Genomic DNA, 19667 nt, shown 5'->3' on the forward strand with positions numbered 1-19667 from the left:
GTGTTTCATGGAATTTAAGTAAGAAATCCAAAGTTTTAGAAATCTCTTCTCCATCCCGAGATTTCTAAAACCTGGAAACAAGAAATGATCTCCTGCGTCAAAAAGAAGGATGAGAAATAAAAAAACGACTGCTTGTCTCTTTCTTCTCTCGCTTGCCATCTACAATTTTAAGGAAACCCAAGATTCTAAAATCCTCATATCCAAACGGCCCCTTAAGATTGTTGGAAAAACTTGTTGAGGATACTGTTGATGATAGAAAACAGAAACTTGTTGCTTCAAGGCGTGATATCACTTTCCTTAAGACAAGATTCGCCCCCACTAGTAGTGTGCAAAGGGGATCCGCGAATTGCCTCCAAGATACAATGAAGCCTAGTAGGGAAGCCCTACTAATGTTTGATGACGCGTAGCACTAGCGGAATCAAACCCGAAATGCCCTTCCGAAATTTCAAGCCTTAGAGAAATCTCTAGATTCTGTTTCTGCAGAAAAACAGTATCTAGAACAGTAAACAAAAGAAAAATAGTATGTAGAAATACTTGGGGATTTTTGTAGGAGTGTAGAAGAGAGTGTAAAGTCTGTCAGAATTGCCAATTCGAAGTGCAAAGTGCGCCTAAAAAAGTGCCAATAAAGCGCCACTATGCGCCCTATAGCCCATTGCCCACGCCGCACGTGCGCGTGTGCGAACGGTGCGTTGCACCGTCCCGCGGGTCCAACCATGGGTTCAACCCAATGTGCAATCAAACAAGTAATAGAAAATGATAGTGCTTTATAAGCTCTTCTCTTTCTTTTCTCTCATCCGGTACGGGACTATCTTTTCAACTACACTTCTACATCCTTTTGTAAAAGCAAATCTTTCCAAGAAAATATTTTCTTTTTCCCAAACGCTTTTTATAAAATATTTTCTAAAACACTAATACATGATTTTGAAAATTAAGGCAAACCAAACAACGATTAATTTCTAGTTTCAAAGTTTCTCAATCTATACTTGCTTCATTTGTTTTTACACCCAATACTTTGGCATTGTATTTTTATCATATGGGACTTACTAGGGTCCATCGCAAAAGGCATTCCGCGGATGGCCTGACAGGCAACAGACCAAACAGACCAGCTGCGGAATGCCTTTTGCAATGGACGCTGGCAATTCCCTACTATTTGCTTCGAAAAATCATAGTATACTTATTTTCGGCTACTTTACTTTTAATATTTGTATCTCTCGTTACTCCCACAATGCACCCGGTTTTAGTGCTGCAGAGAGAGAATCCAGAGGGATTTTTTCTTCTTTCTAAAAGTGGCATTTCTTCATAAATTTGCCAGATTTTCATACTGGGTTTTTTGTTTTCTCTAATATTCGTTCATATCCATGGAGATTTTGTGACTGACATTTGAAAGAAACGGCTGATTCCATCTGGGTTTTTCCCATTTAAATCGGTTATGGGGTTTTTAGATAATTTGAGAGAGGAAGAGAAGGGTTGGTTTGTGAGAAAATGTCTAGGAAGAGGAAATCAGAGAGTAGTGGTCTAGATGAGCTGCATAGAGCATTGGACACAACTTTTTGTAACGCTGCTAATTCGCTTTCGCAGTTGTATGCGCAATCTCAGAATCAGCAGCTGCTGCGTTCCCAAATTGGCGAGCGAAATGCGCTGGTATGGAATTCCTTCAGAAGAGAATGTGGGTTCTTGTTGATTTTGGACTATTCTTTTGATTGATGGAATAAAATTGACAATTTTATTGTAATGGGTGAGAAAATATTTAGGAAAGATGGTTACTTGTCAGCTCATTTGTTATTCTTATTGATACAATATTAAGATCCTAAGTTCAATGCTCACTATGAGAAAAATGCTGATTTTGGCCTGTTCTTTTGAATGATGGAATAAAATTGATGATCTTACTGACATGGGTGAGAAAATATTTAGGAAAGATGGCTACATGTTAGCTCATTTGTTATTCTGATTGATAACAGTGTTAAGATCCTAAGTCCGATGCCTACAGACAATTTTACTGCAATGGGTGAGAAAATATTTATGAAAGATGGTTACTTGTCGGATCATTTCTTATTCTAATTGATAACAGTATTAAGATCCTAAGTTCAATGCTTATATGAGAAAATGTTTTTTTAATCAATTTTTTGTCGGTCATTTCTTGTTGCTTTCTGCTACTTTTATGGTTTAACATACTATTGGAGCTCTAGTTTGTTTTGTTCAATCAGTCTACGTAGTGCATGATTTGTTTTCATCATGGGTTTTAATTTACGGTAGATAGTCTCTTATTTGGAAGTTGTCCTGTTAGTAGATAGTCTCTTATATGAGAAAATGGTTTTTTTAATTAATTTTTTGTGGGTCATTTCTTGTTGCTTTCTGTTACTCTGATGGTTTAACATAATACTCCTTCAATCAGTCTGCCTAATGCATGATTTGTTTTTATCATGTGTTTTTAATTTACATTAGATATTCTCTTATTTGGAAGTTGTTTTGTTAGTAGATAGATTGCGAAACATCCACTGAAAGAATAAAAAAGTCATGAACACTAAGATCCTGTAATTGAGAATCCGAACTAGAGTAGTACTCCTTGTCGGTTATTCAACCGGAAATGGTCGTTGCATATATTTGTCGGACGTTTTAAAACTTCTGAATGATACCATAAATATGGGGATCCAATATGGTAACTGGATAAACGGATTTATTCTTTGAAGTAGCAGTACCGTTTGGATGTAGTTAGAAAATTCATTGCTCTCTTTAAAGTTAGATCAAAACGGGGTGAGGTATCTGTGTTTTTATTTCAATTTAAGTGCAAATTTTATCGTCGCTGGAGATTTTAATTTATGGAAGATTCTGACACTTTCTCCTTTTGAAGGGGTTCTATTGGTAGAGCAATTGAAGTCATCAACACTTAAGTGTCCCATTATTGAGAATCTTGTTCATAGTTGCATTCCTTGGCGATTATTCGGTTGAGCTAATAATTGCGTATCTTTTATCCAGTGTACGAAATCAGTCAGATAATAAGTACCATAAATGCAGGGAGGTCGAGATGACCGGTCAATAAATGGTATTGTTTGACTGTAGTTAGTGAACCCCAAAATTTCTCCTTATTTCTCATTAAATTCAGGGTAAAACAGGGGAGATGATTTCATTTCTTCTTCAATTTAAATGCATAAAATTTGTTATGACTTATTAGAATTTGCTTTAGTATTTACTCTTTAGATATTCTTATCTTTTGAAATGGTTCTTTTGGCAAAAAAAGTGTGGAACATCCTCCACGAGAATTGGAGAATCATGAACTCTTTATCTTCTATAATTGAGAATCTAAATCATATTAATATTCATTGGTGCCTATTCAACCTAGCTGAATGGTACTATGTCTTTTCTCGACGCGCCGAATCTCTTGAACAATACCATAAATGCGAGGATCTGGAATGATCAGCAAATAAGTTGTATTATTCGTCAAATAGGTGGTAATTAATTTTTGGTGGGTCATTTCTTGTTGCTTTCTGCTACTTTTTATGGTTTAACACTTTAACATACTATTAATTCTAGTTCGCTCCTTCAATCAGTCTGTCTAATGCGTGATGTGCTTTCATCATGGGTTTTAATTTACATTAGATAGTCTTTTATTTGGAAGTTGTTCTGTGAGTGGATAGATTGCAAAATTTCCTGGGTTGGGCCTATAGCTCAATGGTTGAGGTGTTGTATCTCAACCTTGAGGTCGTCGGTTCAATCCCAGCTTACCTATCCAAAAAAAAAAAAGATAGCGAAATTCCCACTGAAAAAATCAAATAGTCAATATGATCCTATAATTGAGAATCCTAACTACAGTAGCATTCTGTGGCAGTTATTTAACCAGAACGGGTTGTTGCATATCTTTGTCGGATGTTTTAGAACTTCCAAATGATACCATAAATATGGAAATCCAGACGGGAAATCGCTAAGCTGGTTAGAGTGCTGGTCTGTCATGCCAGAAGTCGCGAGTTCGAACCACACTTCACGTGGAATAAGTTGAAGTTGTGGTCTCGTTGTACCTAGGATCCCTCTACTACGGAAGGAAGGAAATTGGAGCGAGAGCACCCTAATATGATGTCATCAAGGAGGCCTATGATAACCGGATAAATGGTTTTATTCGTTGAATTAACAGTACTGTTTGGATGTAGTTAGAAAATTCACTGCTCTCATTAAATTTAGATTAAAATATGGTGAGACTTCTGTGTGTTTTATTTCAATTTAAGTGCATATTTTATCTTCACTGGAGATTTTAATTTATGTAAGATTTCAGATACTTTCTCTTTTTGAAGTGCTTCTATTTTTAGATCAATTGAAGTCATCAGCACTGTTCGGTTGCATTCCTCGACGACTATTCGGTTGAACTAATAATTGCGTATCTTTTATCCAATGTACGAATTCTGCCAGACAGTACCATAATTGCGTTTCTTTTGTTTGACTGTAGTTAGCGGACCTCGATTTCCCCCCTTATTTCTCTCATTAAATTCAGGGTAAAAAAGCGAGAGATGATTACGTTTCTTCTTCAATTTAAGTGCATGAAATTTGTAATGACTTATTAGAATTCAATGTAGTATTTACTCTTTAGATATTCTGATCTTTTGAAATGGTTACTTTGGCAAATAAAGTGTGTAACATCCTCCAAAAGAATTGGAGAATCATGAACTCTTTTTTTATTTTGAATGGGAGCAAATTTATTAGAAAAAGAAAGATGACCAAGATGGTCAGAACAAGACAATCTTCGCAAGCCAAACAAAAAGCGGAAAAAGTACATCAGAAAATAAGAAAACATAAAGGAAAGAAACTCAAGGAGGAAGAAGGTCAAATGAAGCTAAAGACTCCTTAGACACCCCCTCCCTGGCCATGGAATCAGGCTCTACATTAGCAGATCTCCTAACATTCTGGAAGGCGGTAGAGTAAAACCCCTCCTGAACTCTCATCTCGTCGAAAAAGTGATCAACTCTCCACGGATGGCTATGTGAACCTTTAAGCCACCGAATGACATTTAGGGAATCCCCTTCCACCACCACTTGATTTGAGCTACTTAAATCTAAAAACATTAAACCTTGATGAACTGCTCTCACCTCTGCTGCATTGGCATCTGCCACCCCAATCAGACCTGAAAAAACCCAAATCGCTTCTCTTGATTCATTCCTTAGTACTCCGCCAATTCCCGAGGGCTTGGGTTACCTAAGGAGAATCATGAACTCTTTATCTCCTATAATTGAGAATCTAAATCATAATGGTATTCATTGGCGAGCGACTATTCGACCGAGCTGAATGGTAGTATGTCTTTTCTTGGCATACTAAATCTCTTGAATAATACCATAAATGCTGGTATATGGGACGATCGGCAAATAAATTATATTATTGGTCAAAAAGGTAATTATTGGTTGTAGGAACCCAATCTTTCAATTAAGTGTATGGTTGCTGTCATTTTTTTTATCGTATGTTACATTAGTTTCTTAACTAGCCCTCCCCAGACCTCGCAATGGCAGGAGCCTCGTGCACTGGGTCGCCCCTTTCTTTACATTAGTTTCTTAACTAGCTTTCTTCAAAGTGGTTCCGTTGGCAGATAAATTGTCAAACTTCAACCAAAAGAATTGAAGAATTACGTAGATTATAATATCCTATAAACTAGAATATTCTTCAAAAAAAAAAAAAAAAACTTACATGTAAGTGTTCAATTGATAGTATCATTAGGTGAGATTTTAACCGGGGAGCCAAATTGTACTTCTTTTTCTTTGATGTATTAAATTCACTGGACAATGCCATAAGTGTTGGTTTTGAAAAAACAAAAGTATTCTTGGCCATAAAGGAATTGTTTTATTGTAGTTAGAAACAACGATTTTTGTAGTAAATAAAGGCTATTTCTTGTATGAGAAGTAGATTGTATTTGGGGGGTATTTATGTCTTTTTGATGCCATGTAGTATTTTATAATTAATATACAGGAATATCCATGCGAGGGAACTATTCACTGCATCTCTTCCCTCTCTCCTCGTCTCTTCTCTACTACTCTAACCTCCAACAACTCCAACTATTTTCTTTCCTTGCTCTTTTTAAACTTAGCGTAAATGCATTCAAAGGATTGCGTTTCTTCTTTCAAATACTTTGGAGTTTTGTCTCTTGTAGAATCCATTCTTGATTATCTCTTGTTGTAACCTTTTCATCAATTGATGTTCCCACTCCAAAATCTCATGGACAACATGGATTCTAGCATAGCTTATTTTGTACCATTTTTTTTTATTGTGGCTTAACATATAGTCACACAAATCTTCGGCTTAGTATCTCTATCATGTAGACATTCCACTATTCCTAGAGGCTCTGGGTTCTAAATTGCTCATTATATACTTTTCATCGCTGCTGCTGCTCTGTCTTCCGCCGCTTTAGTGGCAAAGGATGATTTTATGATCTTCTTTGACTTACCTTCTTTTTTGAATGGCATCATATAACAACTAGGTGACTCGACCCCGAGGCCTCCCTCACAGAGGGTGCATTTGACTTATATCAAAGCACCAATATTTCCATTTGGTAGAGATACTAAAAAAATGTTCATTTCAATTCATCTCTTACTTAATTATTCTGAATAATTTCTGATTAAAGGCAAAATATATTTATTGTTCTTTGTCAATCAACAAGTTGCTTACGGCAGGTAATTGCATTATGTTCTAAAAAAATTGAAAATCTGATGATTACCCTCTGATTTCTTGTTTATATAATTCTCCCATCCTTTTCCTTTGAGATTAAGTTCTCTGGTGAATAAACTCTATCCCTCCTTGTTATCCATGACCTTGGTTTTTACACTAAATGAATATCACAATGTTATAGTACATTGTTTAATATAAAATATATGCATATACCATTACAGCTATTAATCAATACTTTTGTTTAGACAAAAATTTGCCTTATCAAATCAACGTACGCTTGAAAATGGTGAAGAAAAAGAATAGAGACAAATCAGAGGCTAACATTCATAGAACCATCATTAACGAATAATATAGTACTTTAGAAGTTGCCATATTAAAATTTCCCTTTAGTGTGTAGAAGCACGCAAATCATTCCCAGCCTTTCAGGTTGATTATACCTTTCTTTTCCAATTTATTTGGTATGCTAATTGTCATTTCTTCAACAAATTGTCCGATCTCTTGTCTTGATATATAGAAGGCTGGGCTAGAGGCAATGTAATCATGATAAGTGTTCCACTCATCTATGACTTCTACGCCAAATGAGAGGCTAACATTATAGAACCACCGTTAACGAAAATGATGAACTCCAACAAAAATCATACTTGCTTCATTTGTTATTACACCCAATATCTTTGGCATCATATTTATGACATATTGTTTGGTTCCTATCTTCTAAAGAGAGCCTCCCTTCAACTTACCTTAAGAGTTAATATATGCAATTATGATTTGAATGTTTTGCATGCGAAAAAAATCATACTAGCTGAGGCTACTGTCTCAAAACTCCCCGCATCAATTGTCTACTCACCCTAGCCCGAGTCGACTCCTTTTTACTTGGGCTGAGTCCTTGTCTGAGTCTGTATTTTGACTTACAAATTCAATCAAAGCTCAATTGAAACTCTTGAATTACGCTCACACCGAGTACTCTGCCGAGTCAATTTAGTACTCAGAGTCGACTAGGATTGGCTTTGCCTACGTTTTGGCCGACATCTGTGTTTTGAAACACCAGCCGAGACAAGATGCCGACATCTTTCTTTCTAGCTATACTATCATTGCTTGTTGTATTTTCTCTAGAAAAAGTTACACTGACAATGAAAATCAGCCATTTATTCTGCTTAGTAATACAAATGAGATATTTCTTTCTATTCTTTTTTTCCTATTTTTCATCTGCGCTCATGTGTGTGTGTTTTGTATAGTTCTTTTTCTTTCTTGTACTATCATTACTTATATTTTTCTTAGCAAAGGCACCTCCACACACAACTTATTCACCTTGGAAGGCAGATCTTCAGCTAATAGACATGAGCACTTCTCAAGCTGGACTAAAACTTTCACTTTGTAATTTTGGTCCTAGTACCCAACATACGACCATACTATTGGATTATTAAGGCATGTTCGTTGAACTGATTTACTTTTTAAAATTTGCTTCTCTCATTACTCCCACTATGAAGGTCTTATTTAAGTGCAACATTTTTGCCCCTCTTATCACACAAAGGCAAAGCCTATATTTAGCTTCATCATTACTAAAAGTGTTGAATTGACATTAACTTCATACTGTTCAAGCTCAAATGGTGAGAGACAGATGTTCCCTTCTTCTAACAGAACCATGAAGAAACGCATGCACCCGTTTTTAGTGCTGCAGAGAGAGAATCCAAGGGGATTTTTTGTCTTCTAAAAGTGGCATTTCGTCATTAATTTGCCAGATTTTCATTCTGGGTTTTTTTTCTACTCTAATATCCGTCCATATCCGAAGAGATTTTGTGCCTGGCATTTGAAAGAAACAGTGGATTCCATCTGGGTTTTTCCCATTTAAATCGGTTATGGGGTTTATAGAAACTTTGAGAGAGGAAGAGAAGGGGGTTGGGGGTTTGTGAGGAAATGACTAAGAAGAACAAATCTGATAGAAACATGTACACAACCTTCTCCAGCATAGACAATTCACTTTCGCAGTTGTATATGCATGCCCATAATCAGCAGCGACTAGCTTACCAATCCGGCAATGGGATTAAATTGACAGTTTCAATGCAATGGGCGAGGAAATATCTATAGGAAAGATGGTTACTTGTCAGCTCATTTGTTATTCTGATTGATAACAGTGTTAAGATCCTAAGTCCAATGCTTTTATGAGAATTTTCTTTTTTTAATTAATTTTTTGTGGGTCATTTCTTGTGGGCCGTCACTGGACTGGTAAACTAGGTGCTGTTGATTTTGAGCTTGCGCATACAACTGCGAAAGCGAAGTTGCAGTGCTGCAGAAAGTTGTGTACATTGCTCTATCAAGTTCATCCAAACAGATTTCCTCTTCTTAGTCATTTGTTTGCATACTCCCCTTCTTGCTGATTTTGGCCTGTTTCTTTTGATTGATGGAATAAAATTGACAATTTTACTGCAATGGGTGAGAATATATATATATATATATATATATATATATATATATATAGAGAGAGAGAGAGAGAGAGAGAGAGAGAGAGAGAGAGAGAGAGAGAGAGAGAGAGAGAGAGAGAGAGAGAGAGAGAACGGTTCCTACACATATGTGTAGATAAGTTATCTACACACTAGCTTAAAATACAGTGGGGGCCACATTATTTGGGTGATCCAATCCATTAATTTTTAAGTCCCTCACATAGATAGGGTGTCCACAAAAAATCAGATCCATAGGATCATCCTAACCATTCGAACTGTGGAGGCAAAAAATGGATTAATTTGTGAAGGTTTAAAGACATCCATTTTACCTCCACAAATCGTAGGGGTGGGATGATCCTATGGATCTGAATTTTTGTAGACACCCTATCTTTGTGAGGGCCTTTAAAATGGATGGCTTGGATCACCCAAACAATGTGGGCCCCCACTGTATTTTAAGCTAGTGTGTAGAGAACTCTCTACACATATGTGTAGGAACCGTTTTCTCATATATATATATATATATATATATATTGTTATTTTGATTGATAACAATGTTAAGATCCTGAGTACAATGCTTATATGAGAAAATGTTTTTTTTTTTTAATTATTTTTTGTGGGTCATTTATTGTTGGTTTCTGCTATTTTTATGGTTTAACGCCCCTTCAATAAGTTCACATAATGTATGATTTTTTCGTCATGGGTAATATACATTAGATAGTCTCTTATTTGGAAGTTGTTCTGTGAATGGATAGATTGCGAAACTTCCACTGGAAGAATAAAAAAGTCATGAACACTAAGATCCTGTAATTAAGAATCCAAACTATAGACGTTTTTAGACTTCTGATTGATGCCATAAATATGGGGATCCAATATGATAACCGATTAAATGGTTTTATTCTTTGAATTAGAAGTATTGTTTGAATCTAGTTCGAAAATTCATTGTTCTCTTTATATTTTGATTAAAATAGGGTGAGACATATGTGTTTCTTATTTCAATTTAATTTCATATTTTATCGTCACTGGAGAATTTAATTTATGTAAGATTTCAGATCATTTCTCTTTTTGAAGTGGTTCCATTGGTAGAACAATTAAATTCATCAGCACTTGGTGTCCCATTACTGGCCATCTTGAACAACTTTAGCTCAATGTTTAGGTCCTCATGAAAAATAGGGTTGTAGTTGATATGAGTTCTTGCTTGATTGTCACAAAATAATCGCATAGGAGTATCAACTTCAACCCCAAATTCTCTAAGGAGCATTTGAATTCACAAGTAGCATACGCTTTCACTTTGCACTCAACTTCTACATTTGATTGGGAAATACCTGCTTGTTTCTTTGTCTTTCATGTAACCAAACTAACTCCAAACATGCAATATCCATTGGTAGATTTACAATTAGCGTGAGAACCATCCCAATTTGTGTTAGAGTATCCTTCTACATACATATGTCCATGATTAGATATAGCATATAAGATGCCTTCCCATGCCCCCTTATGGTATTTGAGGATCATATGGACAGCCTCTTTTGAGTTGGGCAACGAGTATGAATGAACAGAGTCAACAGACTATATGCAATATTTGGACCAGTAATCATAAGATAAATGACCTTACCAGTTTCTTTCCATAGATCAAGCACATAGTTCTTTTGATATTAAAAATCCCACATTTTGATATGGCCACTTCAATTTGCCCATTAATATTTGACACCTATGAGATTCACTGTCGAATTGAACCTATCAAACCATGCTTTATGGGATTTCTTCAAATCATTCATTGCTTTTTTCAGCCTACTCACCTTGCCTTTCTTCCCCTTATTTAGTTGTAGCATGAGAACTTAGGCCTTTCATCCTCTATTATAGATGGAGATGAAGCTCTTGACACATGCCCTATTAACTAACGCCCCTCTCACTCGGAAGGAAGAGTTATTCGAGTTAGTTTTTCCCGTGGTTGGGAGGCGGGGTGCATCTGGTTGGTCAGCTTACGGTAGGGGGGCAGCAGTAGGGCGGCAGACGTCGGAAGTCTTGCTTGAGCGTGATTCTCCTTTTCTGGTCCACATAGGGGGAGCGAACCGCAGAGCTCAGCTTTGCGGAGTGGACCAATCTTCCGTACCGCGTGACCCAACATCCTAGGGAAGGTTCGGGGACCAAGGCACATGACCGAAATCAAGGCCACTGGAATAAGAATAGTTAGAGGAAAAGAATCATCTTGAAAACGCTCCAAACCCGATGAAGGCTAACCTAAAGGGTATAGGGGTGTAAACGAGCCGAGCCGAGGTTGGCCAGGCTCGTCTCGTCTCGTTAAGCTCAACAGCTCGGCTCGGGCTCGGCTTGGCTCGGCCAGGCTCGCGAGCCTTATCGAGCTCGGGTTATATTAAGTTCACACCCCTCATCTTCCCTGGAGAGCCCTATCTAGTGACATATTTTGCCTCCCCCTTGCACTCCCTGGACAACCCTTTTAGTGTATATATTAATATATATATTTAATGCCATTTCAAACAAATAATATATATATATATATATATATATATATTTAAATATATTAAATTCTTAATGAGCCTTAACGAGCCTGGCCAACCGGCTCGGCTCGGCTCGTTAAGGATTCAAGCCGAGCTCGAGCGAGCTTCCAAGCCCGAGCCAAAATTGACACCCTTAAAAGGGTGTGATTCAATCCATCCCCCTATATCTCGAGATTTGAGCCGAAGCACCGCGAGGGGAACTCGGCTATCAGAGTTGCCCCTGTTCTTAGACGGAAGGAGTAGAAAACTCGAAAGCTACTAGGGGAAGAGAAGCCTGGAACCTTCGAATAAGGGATTTATCCCGTTACTGAAGGAAACACTCCGCTGATTGCTCCGATGATCATGACCACGCTCTCACTGGTATTACTCAAATCCGCCCTTGACTAATATAAAAGTAAAGGAGCGAAAAACTCTTGAGAATTGGGCCGAAGGCATCACAAGACCGAGAGGAGCCATCTTGGCATGTGACTTCCCTAGCTTGCCAGTCAACAGATGAGGGACGGATCGAGAATAAGAGATTGGGGATTGCTGCTCGGGAGAGAACAATAGAAGCGAGGCTGCAGAAGTCATACACCCACTATTCGTGCCTCATCCAACACTGATAATAGCACTATTTCCATTCACTCATGTCCTCGAATACATGGTTTAAAATTTCGGCCGAAACATGTTGTTTTGGCCGAAATATTTCGCTTTCGGCCTGGGTTGAAACAAAATCAACATACGAAATTTTGCCAAAATTTTGCCAAAAATTCGCCCAACTTTCAACCGAAATTTCTTTTTCAAGCCAATTTACAAAATTTCGACCGAAATTTACAAGATTTCCACCGAAATTTTAAAGATTTACACTAAAATTTTAGAAATACCGAAAAATTTCACCAAAATTTACAAGATTTCGGCCGAAATATTTCAATTTCGATGGTGGACGAAACCGGAATTTAAAACCTTGCTCGAATATGAAGAAATGTACCGGCTTGAATAGCCTTAACATTGGCTCTTCCGTTGGCCTCACTATGAATATAGTTGTGTACTGCTTCAAAAGGGAGCGGAGAGTCCTTTTCCAGGACTTGAGATCTCTAATACTTAATTCATCCTTGTATGGAATTCAATATGTCTTTATGTTCAGTTTGTTTTCTCATCATCTCATGTCGTCAATGCTATGAGCAATGGGTTAATGTCTAACTCTTCCCATTTGCTCCGAAGAATACCATAGTATTCTTCTATGTTACATGGATTAATCTAAATGGGAGAAGAATCCGTGTTGGACAGGCCTCGGATTCCAATACTTTAGGATTCACAGAGACCTTTCTAGGTCTCTTTTAATTATTATTTTTCTGAATACTGCTACCACAACCTTAAATTTTAATATATTCTATATTATAATTGAAATTTCAGAATTAATTAAAAATTTTTGGTGAATCCACAAATCTTTCTTTTTGAGGTTTCCCGAATCTGACACTCGATACCCGTATCGGATTCCAACACTCATACCCGTACTAATGCAACATAGGTATTCTTCCACAACATCTATCCCTAAGTGAGATTTGTTATGTCCTTGTGCAATTGGTAGACCTTAATAATATCATCCCTGTGAGAGTATGCCTAGTCTATATCATCCCAAACATCCTTTGCGGTTCGCGAAAATAGTAGAACCCTCTGCTAATGATGAGCTGATCTAATGAAATATATACCATGGCTGAGAGGTTCTCAGTATCCATTTTTCACAATTGGGATCATCCTCCTTTGGTTCTTTGATTTGGCTATTGATATATCCCAACTTGTATCTTATACCAATGAACATCTTTGCTGACTATGATCATTCATGATAATTTTTCCATCTAGTTTGACAATTGTGATGCGGTCTCTAGGGTGGTCCATGTCACTACTTCCATGAGTCTGAAATGGGCTTGATTGGTCGCATAACTAGCAGCTGGCATGCCTTCTGACGTGATCCAAACCTATGTTGTGTGGTTTGCTCTATGCCACGTGGCATTGTGAACCAGTATGCAGGAACCGGTTTGTAATATGGTTCCTGATAATTAAAAAAGGGTGGTCCAGTGCACGAGGCTCCCGCCATTGCGGGGTCTGGGGAGGGCTAGATGTACGCAGCCTTACCCCTGGCTGTTTCCGTGACTCGACCCCGTGACCACCAGGTCACAATGGAGCAACCTTACCGTTGCGCCAAGGCTGGCATGCCTTCTGACATGATCCAAACCAATATGGATCCTGATAATACGTCAAAATTGGCAAATTTAGAACGGGATGAAAGATAGCTGATGCCCAATTTTGACTTACAATTTCCATATTTTCGGCTCTCTCATATGCATTTTTCACCATCCACTTTTGGATATGTACTTCTCACCTTCCATAGATTTAGGGATTTGAATAGTTTTGTATATGCAATCAAAGACTGGATAAGACCATAACAAACTAACCAATAGAAGTGAATCAAAGAATCCCTCTTGTAACAAACCAGGTCTGTATAAAAGCTGCGAACCTCCAACCCAAACACGAACTAAGCGAACCTGGTGAACCATATACCATAGATCGAAACTCAAATAATAAAAAAAGATAACCATAAATTTTATATTTTTTCCAACCGTGTAATCAACGAATTTTCAGCGAAAAAGGAAAAAAATGCACTTACACGATCATAATGGCCTCAAAGATGTGTCTCCAACACATTCAAATCCCATCCCAATGCTATGAGACCATTTCCATTTGTTTTCTTATAAAAAACAATAGCATTCCCTTTGATTTTCCTTCAAAAACTTATCCCATAGGAAAACAGATCAAACACTTGGACTCTCGAATTTCAGATTTTTTAAATCTCTTGATCTTCATAGAAGCATCTGAAAATAAATAAAACATTTGATTAAAATTCATAAGAAATATCTCTAAGACTAGATCTAATCAAATCCCATCTTTTGCCTCAGATTGGATGAGAGATGAGCTGTATCGTTAATGGTGTCACGATATGCTTCCTTCTATCTGAAATAGGTTTTTCTAAGATCCCTTGATTTTTATTGATTGACAGATCAAGAAACTAGATACCTTTGGATGTATATCCTCTTTGATGTCATTTAGAGTATTAAAAAAATAAAAAAGAGCCGAGAAAGAAGAAGAAAAAGAAAGGATAGGAGAGTTTTTGTGAGAATGGAAGCTACCCCAATTGAGTGTACTCCCTCCTTTTTATTTACTTGTGAGAGAGTTTCCCACAAGTATATTCTCTCCATATTGCAACAGAAGTGCCATAGTAATACATTACGGTGTTAATGTTTTGAGTCAAATGGACGGCCCAGTGCAGAGGCTCCCGCCATTGCGGGGTCTGGGGAGGGCTAGATGTACTCAGCCTTGCCCCTGCTTTGCAGAGAGGCTGTTTCTGTGACTCGAACCCATGACCACCAGGTCAAAATGGAGAAACCTTAATGTTTTGAATCAAATATGATGTAACATAATAGAGTATAGAAGATTTGGCCACATCTATTTTTTAAATGATTTTACCATTATTTTCTAAAAGAATTCTTAAAAAATTTACTCTTATTTGTTTCAAATCCGTCTTCTTCTTATTATCAAGTGCTCTGTTTCTTCCTCATGGCTTTTCTATAGAGAATAAGCTCCTTTACTTCTTCCTGTTTTGAATGGTAACTAGAACAAAACTTCTGAGATGAATGTCTTCTGTTATTGTTGGATTCTACTGCTATTGATCAAACCATTTAATTCATAAAGCAGAGAAAAACCCATCCATTGCAATCAATTGGAAAAAAAATAAACAGAGATTATAATTTTTTTTCCTCAGAATCTTCTCTATGGAAAGAAACACGGCGAAGGTCCATAGTTTCTGATTTGGTATTCAGATTGGCATTGGCCATAGTTTGTGTTGTGAGTGGAGTATTTACTATTAATGTTCATATTTGCTGCTGCTATCAATTTAAGCAGTTACATAATTGGTGCATGGTTATAAGGGTTTGGGCTAGAACTTCGTCTGGTAAAGATTTGTTTCAGAAGTGGATTGGCTAAAAGAATACTTAAAAATCTTACTATTCTCTATATCTCTTTATGAATTCTATGATACACAATCACCTAAACACATCATATATTTAAATTTTTTAATGTTTTATCCACTAGTCCTATAGTTTTTTATTTGATATTCAGATTGGCATTGACCATAGTGTGTGCCCTAAGTGCAACTAGTTTGAATTTACTATTAGTGTTTATATGTGATGGTGCCATCCTTTTAAGCAGTTACATACTTGGTGCATGGTTGGAAGGAAAAGAAGTTGTACGTTGGACCGTAAAGGATATTACTTTGATGTAAATAAAAGAAGATAGGACTTATAAGGGATGGGACTAGAACATTCATCTGGTAGAGGAAGTTTGTGTGGTAGTAAGAGGAGCTAATATTTTGTATTTATGATTAAAATTTGTATTAATCAGTTACATGATTGGCGTGTGACTGGCAAGAACAAGAGGGATTGGAAGGGGGGTTCTGGACTATTTGTAACACTTTCCATATACAATGGAGTTTTCTTTGAGTTGTTTTTATTTGTAACACTTTCCATATATGGACTATTTGTAACACTTTCCCTTGGTACATACAGAATTTCCATACCAATCCATCATCCAATATACCATGACATAGTATTTTAGCTAAAAGAATAGGGTAGAAGCTCAACGATATTCTTTAAAATCATGGAGTGGCAATGCATCCGGGCCCTTTCTTAGTTTTATAGAGGGAAATTTTGTCGTTTCATCCTCCTTGTTTCTATCTGTTCTTTTAATAGATATCTTGCTTGAGCTATCTTATCCTCTCTCCAACTCAATTTTTTCCTTTTTTTTTCTTTTGGCCTTTTGGATCTTTAACAATTCCTTTTCTGCCAGTCTGTATTCTGTCAATGCTAGCATCATTTTGCTACCCTTTGTTATGTTCATATGCTAGCATCATTTTGCTACCCTTTGTTATGTTCATAATTGTATAACCTCACTGCAAGTTATGCTTCCACAATTGAGATTTATCTATGCTAAATTGGAATTTAAGCATAGATTTTTTTTTTGTGCTCATTATATTTTCTTCAGGAGAAACTGCACCAGTGGATTATGAGGCGACAAGAAGAAGGACCAAGAGTAAATGTCGCAGATATTGTTGCATACCTTCAGGTTTTACGATTTCTTTTTTTTCTGCAATTCATTTTTCACTGTTGGTCAAATAGTTTTTCGTAATCTTTTTTCTATAAAATTCAGAAATGATGAGCTGAACTGATATTTTAAATCATAGTAGTTCCATTCTATTACACACAGCTTTGGGCAATACATTTATGAAGGATGACAAACTTCATTTGGACCTGCCAAATGTCTTATCTATCACCCTTGGAAAATTTCTCACCCCTTGTAAAGAAAATCTAACTCTCACCTTCAGTAGTTACCTGTAGCCCTCATTTACTCCAACCGAAGTTTGTGTAGTATACTATTATCCCTCACCCCCGTCTCACCTTTCGAAGCAAGGTGGCAGTTAGCATATCCAGACACACACATAGATTATATAGTTTTTCAAGAAAGAAGACAAATAATATATATACATATCTGGGCCTGACATCTAGGCCTACTCTGTTACGAGAATGTCTCTTTTTTTACTTATCTATCCATATGCCTCATTTGTCACAAATGACAATAACAACACTGATAAAGATTTGGCATCTCTCTCTCTCTCAATCTATCTATCTATACACACACACATGTGGATATACATGATATCACACCCACACACACGACTATAACTATATCCTTTCCCACCCCTTCCTCTTCTCTCCCTGATTTGTAAAGACAATGTATCTCTTTAATCATTAAAAAAAAAAAGTATTTCTTGGTTATTTAAATAGGAAATGGACTTGTGCTCATTGATTCTCTAGAGTCTAGATTATCTAACCTTGCATCTCTTTTTTCTTTTGGAAGATACAGATGGAGTTTTCCTTTAACCAATACTGGTTCCTAGTGTCATGGGGACGTAATCCCAAATGACCCTCTCTCTCTCTCTCTCTCTCTCTCTCTACACACACACACACACATACACACAAAAGTGCGCACGCACATTTGTCGAGGCCAATGTTCAATAACAAAAATTTGGCGCCAAATTGTTTTTAAAACTTTGACTCAGCTGGGTAATGAGAGTCATATTGTCTTTTCCTGCAAGCTTTCTCAACTCGCTGAGTGTGAAAATTCGAGGAACGATGTTCTCATCTAGACAAACTTTTATTGATGTTTTGCTGAGGTGCCTTCAAGAATTCTTTATGGCTATTAAGTGCATAAGTACTTGTAAACACATGGCCAATGGTATCCCAATTCTTTTCCAGAGGGAAGGGCCACATCATTAGTCTTTTACATCATTTTTTTATGGGTGTCTTTTACGTCATTTTAATCATGAATTTTTCTACCATGCGAGTACTTGCTGTTTTTCTGTATTTAATTTGACTTTTTTTTTATTGTTAATGAAAATTTCCAGAATGAGCTCAACTATGGTGGAGAAGATGCACTAATGCCCCCTCCACCTCAAAATCCAAACTCTAATGCCCAGATGCTATTCTCTACTCCAAGCATTCAAATGCCACAAGGAGCATTCGGGCCGGCAACATGTGGTCAAGGCTCGAGGACTTTTTTCGCAAATGCTCTGTCAAGTCCTGTTAGGAGCAGCCTACAACCTTTTCATATGGCACATGGAGGAGTTTACGGTGGCAATGTCTTGCAGGGAAGTAATGCTGGATACGGGGCAGGTCCAGACAATCAAGTCTTTCATTCTGCAGATGGGTCTCAAAGTGCGGATGACTCCGCAATGGACATGCACACAGAAGGCTCCTCATATGAATAGTACCAATAAAAGAGTATGAATGTACCCCAAAAGCCAAAGAACCTCACAAATAAAAATAAAAGTGAATAAGAATATACAGTTCTCAACTTGGTTGGTTTCTTGTGCTATTTTAGCTTCCTCTTGTTGCTAGAAATGCCATGTGTTGCAGGAAACAGCAGAATGTCCTGAGTGGATGGTTATAAATCTTATATTATGAATTTATGTTCTAGTATTAGGGAATGTCCCGGGTGGATGGTTATAAATCATATCTTAGTAAAATTATAGTTTTATTTGCCTTGGTCTCACTCTTATCTGCCCCTTTTATTCTGTTTCCTTAGTTTCTCAGATGCAGTATTTTTTTTCTTTTCATGCTGTGGATTTTCTCATAAATTCTCAGAATGTACTAATCTATATTGAAACAGGTTGAACTGGTCAGATAAAGCTAACAGAGAGAATGACCCAAATGGTTGGCGTTGGAAATCAGTTTGTGTGTGTGTGTAGTCCAGATAATCCAGTTTTGAACTGAATTATATTTAAAATACTCATATCCATGTTCATATAACTGAACAAAGTAGTCTTGTCCAATACATGTTCCATATCAGCAACCCTGTTTAGTGTATGAAACTCTTTCACACACGTCTCCTCAGGGTCTTCACCCCAGTGATGAGATATATCACTCTATATTTAGCAGCTCAACATGTGACAACTGATGCTGAATGTGATTTCCGGTCTTCATTCCCAATGGTGAATAATTTTAAGTTTCCATGGAACCAAAACACCATATATCCTACCAAAGACTCTTTTCTTTGGCATGATGCTCTTATAATGTTACCAAAGAAATTTAATTATAACAAAAGTACACATAAATCATGACAGTGATGTTAAAATAGAAAATTATATTTATGAAAAGTTATGACTTATGATGCATTAAGTCTGAAACCAAGAATTAGCTTCTGAGGGCATATAATGCTAATAGAAGGATTAGAAGCAATGAATCACTATTAATAAAAACGTTGAGATGTCATACGGCGTAGAATGCTTCTAAGTACTCTATTATATAGATAAAAGATCATAGGCGCAAGTCATGTAATCGTACAACAAAGCATTCGAGCATTGTAAAGGTCACACTTTTCATTCCATATCATACATGTTCTTATCAATCAATAGTGGTGATTATCCTCTTTTTACAACTGATTGATCAGCTAAAATATGAATCCACTTATTTCCCAAAATAGAAGACATCAAGAGGAG

General features: G+C 36.9%; 1 protein-coding gene across 2 annotated transcripts; it reads left to right on the forward strand.

Annotated features, from left to right (window-relative positions):
* Positions 1-1197: 1197 nt before the first annotated feature.
* Positions 1198-18714, forward strand: LOC143887548 (uncharacterized). 2 transcript variants are annotated; one of them, XM_077391640.1, is made up of 3 exons: positions 1198-1666; positions 16655-16735; positions 18075-18714. In XM_077391640.1, the coding sequence occupies exons 1-3, from the start codon at positions 1520-1522 to the stop codon at positions 18435-18437; spliced, it is 591 nt and encodes a 196-aa protein (XP_077247755.1). In that variant the 5' UTR covers positions 1198-1519; the 3' UTR covers positions 18438-18714. The 2 variants fall into 2 exon arrangements, with proteins under 2 accessions (XP_077247755.1, XP_077247747.1); XM_077391632.1 differs by having other exon boundaries at positions 1201-1641.
* Positions 18715-19667: the final 953 nt, after the last annotated feature.

This window comes from Tasmannia lanceolata, unplaced genomic scaffold (genome assembly GCF_043159265.1).
Source record: "Tasmannia lanceolata isolate RefF3 unplaced genomic scaffold, GAP_Taslan_0.1 ptg000002l, whole genome shotgun sequence".
NCBI lineage: Eukaryota > Viridiplantae > Streptophyta > Magnoliopsida > Canellales > Winteraceae > Tasmannia > Tasmannia lanceolata.